Source organism: Arvicola amphibius, chromosome 1, assembly GCF_903992535.2.
Source record: "Arvicola amphibius chromosome 1, mArvAmp1.2, whole genome shotgun sequence".
NCBI classification, from domain to species: domain Eukaryota; kingdom Metazoa; phylum Chordata; class Mammalia; order Rodentia; family Cricetidae; genus Arvicola; species Arvicola amphibius.
This window is the reverse complement of record NC_052047.1, coordinates 17663297-17672280: the sequence shown is the minus strand read 5'-3', so window position 1 is coordinate 17672280 and position 8984 is coordinate 17663297. Positions and strand designations below refer to the sequence as shown.

The window sequence follows — 8984 nt, the reverse complement described above, 5'->3', positions numbered from 1 at the left end:
AACCGAGCATATTCAAAAGACATATCTTGTGTGGACATCCTAATTGCCGAGCTCCTCTCAGCACACTGGCCATGCTGTTTACATCCTCACTCTTACGTGGCTCCCTAATTCAAATCAGTGCAGCTGATGAGCAAAGCGCAATTTAGAGAGCACCATTCAATTTTAACCCTAACATTAATCTTTGAAAAAAATGCTAACAGGAGAAGCATATTTTTTTCTTTTTTGCCAAATAGTGTATTTCTGAATTAGGACTTTCTTTGTCTCATTCAACATTTTCATAGGAAACAGCAGGATCACGATCATGACCAGGAACTGATAGAACAGCAGACCTGAACTAGTGGGAGCTCATGACACTGGAGCAACAGGTACGGAGCCTGCATGGCCCTCTCCGTGTGGGTGACAGTTGTAAAGCTTGTTCTGTTTGTGGGGTCCCTAGAAGAGGGACCAGGACCTATCCCTAATGCATGAGCTGGCTCCTTGCAACCTATTTCCTGTGTTGGGATGCCTTGCCCAGCTTTGATGGAGAGGATCCTGGTCCTGTCTCAACTTTATCTGCCTTGGTATAATGATTCCAACGGAGGACCTGCCCCTTTCAAAATGGAGGAGGCACTGATGGAGGGTAGTAAGGAGGTGAATGGAGGGAGGGAAAACTGAGGTTTGTGTGGAATATAAATGAAAAATAATAATAAAAGCAAACAAAACATTAAAGTCAAGTTAACAAATAAAATAAAACAAAAATAAAAGACTACATTTACATCTTTTTACATCATTTACCAGTACAATATCATTCTTTTCCTCAAGTCTTCTTAACCTTGTCTTTTCTGTTCTGAGGCAATCATCAGTAGGATATTATGATAAGGTATAGGTATTTCATCAGTTATTGTTTTTGAATGAATTGTTGAACTATCTCCCTCATACACATGTAATTATACAACACCCAACTGTAATCATAACTCATACGATTATGAAAAGGGCTTTGAGGATGAGATCCATATTTGCTTACATTTTTATCACATTATTATTTCATAAAAGAATAAGGGTTATTTCCTTGTTTAAATTTTTCCCACAATTTTTTATTGATTCTTTGAATTTCATATCATACACCGCAGCCCCACTCATTTCCCAGGCCTTTCAGATCTGCCTTCTACTCTTGTAACTTCCCTCCCCAAAAGACAATAGAAAATTAGAATTACAAAAAAGTTTAATGGTAGAATGTGCAGTGTCTCACAGTGTCTCCCACGGTGTACTCTTTAAATAGCTTTACTTGTAAAATTTCACTGCAATGAGTCATTGGACTGGTTCAAGGCCTTTGGGCTCTGCTCCACTATCACGGCTGCTCTGGGCTATCCTGTTGCTGCCCTGTGTCATGGAGATCCTGCAACTTTGGTTCTGCAAGACCTGCACCTTGAACTCCAGCAGCTCATAGATGTGGTATGTGTTGGGTGGGCCAGCTCAAAATCTTGGAACCGGGCCTGAGTGGTAACTGAGTTGGTCACCGATGCTATATCTCCATGATACCCAGGTGAGGCTGGCTTTTCTGTATACACAATCAGGGCTAACTATTCCAAGCCCATGTCACCAGCGCCAACTTTCTGACACTGACAAAATGATGGGTAAGAATCAGCTTTCCCACACTAATGAGGCATGCTCATCTACACCTTCGTTTAGGGCTACCTCTTCCTAGCTGCTCAGGCAAGTTGCAGGGCTAGCTCCCCCTAGTCCTGTGGCCAGCAATTGGTGGGTTTAGTTCGCCCATGAACACACCATCGGAGCTAGCTCTCCCACACTGGCCAGGCAAGGAACAGGGCCATCTTTTCTGCACTTTTCTCACTGCCGGTGCTACTGTGTGGTAGATGGTGAGGGGCTGGGTCAGCTCAGCACCATACTCAGACAACATCATGGCCTCAAATGGGAGCCCAGACCAAGGAGGCCCACATTGTATGGACGTTGTCACAGACCCCCTGCTACAGAAGGTCCATGAACTCAGCAATAGCCCTCTGCAGCAGCACAGGTTTAAATAAAACTATGGCCTCAGATAACAGTACAGGCCTCTCACAATAGACCATTCCTTGCTGTCTTCATGTCTACAGTCATAACTCTTCACAGAGAACAAACTGCTCCCACTTCCCTTTCTGTGTCATCTCTCCACCACATATTGGCTCATCATAATGCTACATGCCATGAATTTTGCCGAAGCCTCTCCTTAGTTTTTAAATTTTCATTTTTTGTTTGTTTTCGTTTGATAAAGAAGAGGGTTTATTTCATCTCATATTTTCCTGTCCATTTGTAGAAGGAGCAGTGGGGCTGTGTCCCGCCACCTGGCTGCCAGCTAGCTTTTCACCCGAAATAATTACATGGAAACTGTATTCTTTTAAAACACTGCCTGGCCCATAGTTTCAGCCTCTTATTGGCTAATTCTCACATCTTCCTTTAACCCATATTTAGTAATCTGTGTAGCACCACGTGGTGGTTTCTTACCAGGAGAAATCTTAACCTGCATCCATCTTGGAGAGGAGAAGCATGGCGACTGCATATGGCAACTGCCTGAAGCATCTCCCCAACTCTGCTTCATTTTTCCCACAGTTGTGTTCTGTCTACTCTGCCTACCTAATTTTCTGTCTCTTAAAGGGCCAAGGCAGTTTCTTTATTAATAAATGAAAGTAACACATAGACACTCCTCCATCATCCATTGCTGAGGAAATGTAGCCAAGGGTTTCAAGGCAGGATACCATAGAGGAAATATGCTTACTAGGTTGCTCCTTATCATTTGCTCAGCATTTTTTATTATGTCTTTTATTTTGTGAGATTCTAATATAATTGCATTATTCTCCATTCCCTTCCTCTCTAATGAAGATATACCTTGATAGAGTAATCAGTGAATGTTCAGAAGGCCGTTCATAAACTAGAACAATGCTGAAATGTAGTTCATGTGTCTTCTCTACTCACTCTTCATTTTCTTTCCCGTCGTTACAAACTTTCGATAAATGAATAAGAAGGATTTTATGGAAAGGAAAACTATGGCTGCCACACAGGCCAGGAGGAATCCAATCACATCCAGAGAGTGGTACTGGTACCAGGTGAGGTTGTGTGCAAGTGGCCTCAGGTGCTTGGCCCCTTTGTGGCGCATGACAAACTCAATCCAGAAGATGACTCTGTCCAGGGGTTTCATGGGCTGGTCATGATGAATGGTCGACAACCACATAGCATTCTTTTTATAGCTGAAAGAAGGAGAACAGACACTGACTTACATAAGAAATGAAAATGCACATGTGTAAACTTTTGTGTAAACATTAAAGTTAATCACACCATATAGTAAAAAATATATCTTGTTTCATATTCAGAGACATGTCTGAGTTCCTTGAGCATGCAATATTAAGCATTTAAAAAGAAAAATAATAAAGATCAAATATTCCTAAAGTAGAGTTTAGAGACAGCTAAGTCTTAGATACAAAATAAATCAAAATGAAATATTATTGGAGCATATAAAGCTTCAGTTATCCATAAGCAATTATTAGTAATTTTTGTGCGCAAAATGTGTACTATTCTCAGGATGTAAAAGTAGAAGACAAATTTCTCTTGAGTCCTCATGGTGGTGCATATCTGTGTAAATTTGATAAAGATTGAAATGAGATTTTGATGGTACATCTATCAATGATTAGTAATTTTATTTACAAATGTGTCCTGGTACTTATTAATTAGCTCTAATAGCTACTTCTCATTGATTTTATGTTTTTCTAATTAAGGTCATCAAATATTTGATAATATTAATAGGAAGAATAATTTTCTACTCTGTTACTGTATTGGATTTTTTTATTAATTTTATGATTCTCATTGTAAAGTATAATCACAATAAATTTTTGCTATTACTTTTAAATATGTGTCTGAGAGTATTTGTTTAAAGTGTGTAAACTGTGTGAGTATGTGTTTGTGTGTGTGTGTTTTTTTAGGAAATCTGCTGGAGTTAGAGTTACAGATGTTTGCAACCAACTGATGTAAGTATTGGGAACAGAACTCTGGTCTGCTGCTGGGGCAGACCTTCCCTTATCCACAGAGCCATCTTTCAAGCCTAAGTTTTACTCTTAATGTTGATATTTGTTTTCTGTTATCATTGTAATTTTAGAAGTATGAGTTATAAAAATTTCACACTAAAGATCAAAAACAAGGTGTATTTGATTCTAATGCTGAAATAATTATTGATGAGCATATAAAGGAGAAAGGTTATAAAGACAAGTCATAAACTCTGATGTCAGTTTATTGCAGCAAAAGTAGCAATTGTAATAATAACTTACTGTCTTTTTATTTACAAGGCAAAATGAGAGAATTATGAATTTATTCTCATTAAATAATCATCATTCCTTAGTATACATGTTACATTTGTTTAAAATTTAATTTGTAACTTATCTGATTAGGAAATGAGAAGTGAGGAAACTCCTTAGGAAAGGATGAGGAAGGTTAATACAAAAGAAAGGCAGACAGTAATAAAGTACTAATAAAGATATCAAAGCCATGAAAAATTTTACTATTAATAAAATATTCAATTCTCCTACAACATGCACAATTTTATGTATAAATATACATATATAATTTTAATGATGTTTTCCTCTTCTGTACTGATAGTGCTCAATCGAAGAATCAAAGAGAGCCTTACACAAACAACAATACCAGATATGAGAAATCCTCTTTTTAAGATACTGGCCAAGTCTGTCAAAGAAACTCCCTAAACATAGAGCCTATTGGTGGTGCTTATTCTCCAGTGGTAGAAGGTAAGTTTCTATTGCTGAATGAGCATTCAGTTCAGAAGCAGAGACCAGAGACCTCTCAGCTGGAACTGACTTGACGTCGCCCTACCTGAAAACTAGTTTTTGTGGTATAAAAAAGTAGAGAGGATTGAAAGATTTTAAAAGCCAGAGGGAAGTGCTGTGATGTTGTTTCTTTGATAAACTACACTCATGAAGTCTCAATATGGGTACCTAAACAAGGTATGAATAATGATGACACCTATAGTCTTTTTAACAACATAGTTCCCTAACAAAATCAGAATAAGTATTAAACCTATAGTCATTCTCAAAAACATAGGTTCCTAACAAAATTTGAATAAGTAGGACATCTATAATCTTTCTCAACAATATAGGTTTCTAACGAATTCTGAATAAGTATCACATCTGTAGTCGTTCTCAAAAACATAGGACCCTAGCAAAATCAGAATAAGTAAGACATCCATAGTTGTTTTCAACCAAATAGGTCCCTAACTAAGTACTTGATGTTGATCTTTTTGTGTAAACATTAAAAATAATTACATAGTATTATCACAGTATTCTGTGACTAAGTTTGGTTAATAAATAAGTGACTTAGACCCAAGGCAAGGCTGAACAGAGCTAGGCAGGTACAACTAAGCTGAATTCTGGGAGAAAGAAGGTGGAGCTAGAGAGAAGTCATGAAGCACCTGGAGGACATAAATAGCAGGCCTTTACTGGTAGTCCAAAACCACATGGCGATACACAGATTAATAGAAATGGGTTAATTTAAGATATAAGAGCTAGCAAAAATATGCATAAGCTAATAGGGAAAGCAGTGTTGTAATTAATATAGAATCTGATTGGTTATTTTGAGTTTGAATGACTGGGAACAAACAAGCAGCTTCTTCCATAAGATCTGAATAAGGATGACACCAGTAGCCATGCTAACATGAAAAGAGGTAGATTTCACTTTTGTCCTAGCTCAACATGAAATTTTTAAAGGCACTGAAGTAATGTTAAAAGTCGGAAAGAAATATTCTTTTTCTAAAAAAGCCCTTTTTGGAAAGAGTTTCCAAATGGAATTTTTAATAAAAGAAAAATAATTGTCAACATGTTAATTTGTTTTGTAGTAATAAGTTTTCATTATTTAAATTTATCCTAAGACAGGTTGCATATTTAAATATCTAACCATACACTTACTTTTATGTTAATATCTATGCTATTTTGATGTATTACAACTTCTACAAAAGTTACCTATCTCTTTTATAACATTTAATTCCTCTGTGGTAATATTTTTTTATGGCTTCTATGTGTACTATATCTGGAACCACCTCTGACATTTCATTGTTGCAAGGAGGGATGCTTGTTGGTACCTGGTCACCCAACTAGCTTAGACATGAAATAATCACACAGAAACTGCATTAATTAAATCACTACTTGTCCCATTAGCTTTAGCTCTTATTGGATAACTCTTACATATTAATTTAACCTCTTTCTTAATCATTATATCACCATGTAGCAGTGGCTTACTAGCAATGTTCTAGCATGTCTGTATCCAGAAAAAGGGAAATGGTGTGGGAGTTCCTTCTGTCTATGTGTTGCTTTTATTGGTTAATATATAAACCTTTTGGGCCTATGGCAGGGAAAAAATAATTAGGCAGGGAAAGCTAGGCTGTATGATGGGAGAAGGAAGGTAGAGTCAGAGAGATATCATGAAGCCCCTGGAAATAGATGTGCTGAAACTTTGTTGGTAGGTCATAACCTCGTGGTAAGATATAGGTCAATAGAAATGGGTTAAATTAATAAGAGTTAGCCAATAAGAAGCTAGAGTTAATGGGCTAAGAAGTGATTTAATTAATACACTTTCTGTGTGATTATTTTGGGTCTAGATGCCTGGGACCCTACAAGTGGCTCTCCCCTCCAACAAATTGGTGTTAATAGGGTGGACTAAAATCAATGTAAAATGTGAGAAAGCTTGAAAAGGAATTCTATACACAAAAATACAGAGTTTAACACAGCTTCTTGCTGTTTGCTGGCAGTGTGTTGCAGCTCCCTTACAAGAGGATTTTCTGATTCACTTGTGACCATTTTGAAATGCCAGCTTCCTGGCCTTGCTGCCAGTGTTACCCCTAGCTCTTTTGGGAGATGGATATTTGGATAGGGTTTGTGATTATACTGCTGCAACTTGCTTAATGGCTGCATGAACTGGCTGTGTGCCTGAGAATTGGGATATGGGCATGGCTCTCAGAGGCAGCAAACAGCTCTGCCATTCTGGACTGTGCCAAGCATAAGGAAGTTCCATATATATCAAAGAAATTGTGCAGCTTGAGTTTTAGACTGGACAGGCAAACAGGTAGTACCATATATAACATAGTAATGGCACTGATAAGGTTTTAAGAAGCACTGAGCAATTTAAGTAGCACTCCTGGACAGTAAAGAATTATAGATACAAAATAGGACAGATTCAGAAATAAAAGACGTCTAAATGGATCACAGTGTTGGATAAATGGACATAGCTGTAGGAGAGAGAAAGAAAAGTGTATAGAGAGCTGTAAAAAAGAAATCATATAAAAAACAAAGACATTTAAGAAACAGAGTATAGACAGTCATAGAATAAAAGGAGTAAAGAAAAATAAGCCATGTAAAGATAATGGAAAATTCACAGAGAGTCTGAATTATGTATACCATTGTGTTTTCTTTGAGTTCTTTGACTGTAAAGCAGCTAAGTACAGAGATACATTTCATTGTATGGGCTGCTAAGCTAAACCAGCATGTATATTATAAAGATATCACAATTTTTAAATTTGGGTTTAAGGATGTGTTTCCTTGGAAAAGAGGCTCTTCTTTTGTTTCCACAGAGTTTAAGAACCTATGGATTGCTTCCAGATTGGTGTTGTTGATGGACCAGATACCCTGAAAGGTTGCCTTGTACACCCCTCAAAAATTACTTTTTCCAATAAACAGCAGGAAGCAGTTTGGAGACAAACTACACTCAAATTCCTAATAGTATTTATACACTTGTCTTTATATTTAAAGGGGGATATGCTGTAGAGATTTGGATTTGTATGGATCTTGGTTTATTGATGCAAATCTAAGGTCAATCTTATTGTATGTATATTTCTGCTCTTGATTAAGGTATTGTGATTGTCTTGTTCATTTAATAATGTAATTTATAAGTATGAAATATAGGTTAATGGTCAGCTATAATAGTCAATCTTTTAGTCATGTTATGTTTTCTAGATATATAGAGAGATATTTAATTTAGGTATTCTTAAAAATCTTTCAGAGATCTTCAGAATATGACATTTAAATGTTTTAAGAAATTAGGACTTTTCATGACAATGAGACACATCTGCACCAGGCAGCACTAGCTACTTCAAGAAGAAGATGGGCATCAAAGTGGCTGCTTATAAAGTTTGTTAGCTAATTGGGCAAGAAACTGCTCTTGCGTGGCCACATAAACGGACATACAGGACCTGCAGAGAAATGACTGCTGAACTTGCCTACAGGTGAGATGATTCTTTGGGGTTGCTGCTACATTAAAGATTCAGCCAGACATTCTGCAGGACACAGAAGAATGTTACTGGCAAACTTACAATATAGGCAGAAGTATCTTTAAGATTTCCTGCTTCATGAAAAGTATGCTGGGTACTATGGGCCTGTAAGCCAAAGATGCCCCAACAATACAAAAGAAATTACATTGTACCTCCTTTTTACTTAGACAATGTCATATCCTTCTGGAGTCTTTGATGGAGTTAAAGAATTTATACTTATAGTTTTCCTTAATATAAAGATAAATTAAATATAAAAGTTGGAGCTATAATTCTTGCTTGAAAACTGTTTTATTGAACGTAATTTTACTACGTCAAAGCCTTTCTTTTTGTTTAAACAGAAAAGGGGGAAAGGTGGGAGACCAGATAACTTTGTTCTGTCTCAACCACACAACTAGCTAATACTTGAAACAATCACATGGACACTGTATTCATCAAATTACTGCTTGGCCCCTTAGCTCTAATTTCTTATTGGCTAATTCTTATAGCTTAATTTAACCAATTTCTATTAATCTGTGTGTTGCCACGTGACTGTGGCTTACTGGGAAGATTCTAACAGGCATCGATCTCAGACAGGAGATCCATGATGTCTGCCACGTTGCCCTTCTGTCTTCTCTGCCTACCTAAGATCTGTCCTTTCAGGACAAGTAGTTTCTTTATTGGTTAACCAATGAAAGCAACTTATAAACAGAAGACC

At 37.1% G+C, this 8984-nt stretch overlaps 1 protein-coding gene across 2 annotated transcripts in view; it reads right to left on the bottom strand.

Moving 5' to 3' along the window:
* Positions 1-2757: 2757 nt before the first annotated feature.
* Positions 2758-8984, bottom strand: part of LOC119807696 (UDP-glucuronosyltransferase 2B17-like) — a 42362-nt gene continuing 36135 nt past the window's right edge. For both annotated transcript variants that reach the window (XM_038319802.1, XM_038319796.1), the window contains exon 6: positions 2758-3218. In XM_038319802.1, coding sequence (XP_038175730.1) covers positions 2939-3218 — 280 coding nt within the window. In that variant the 3' untranslated portion in view covers positions 2758-2938. The remainder of the gene's footprint in view (positions 3219-8984) is intronic.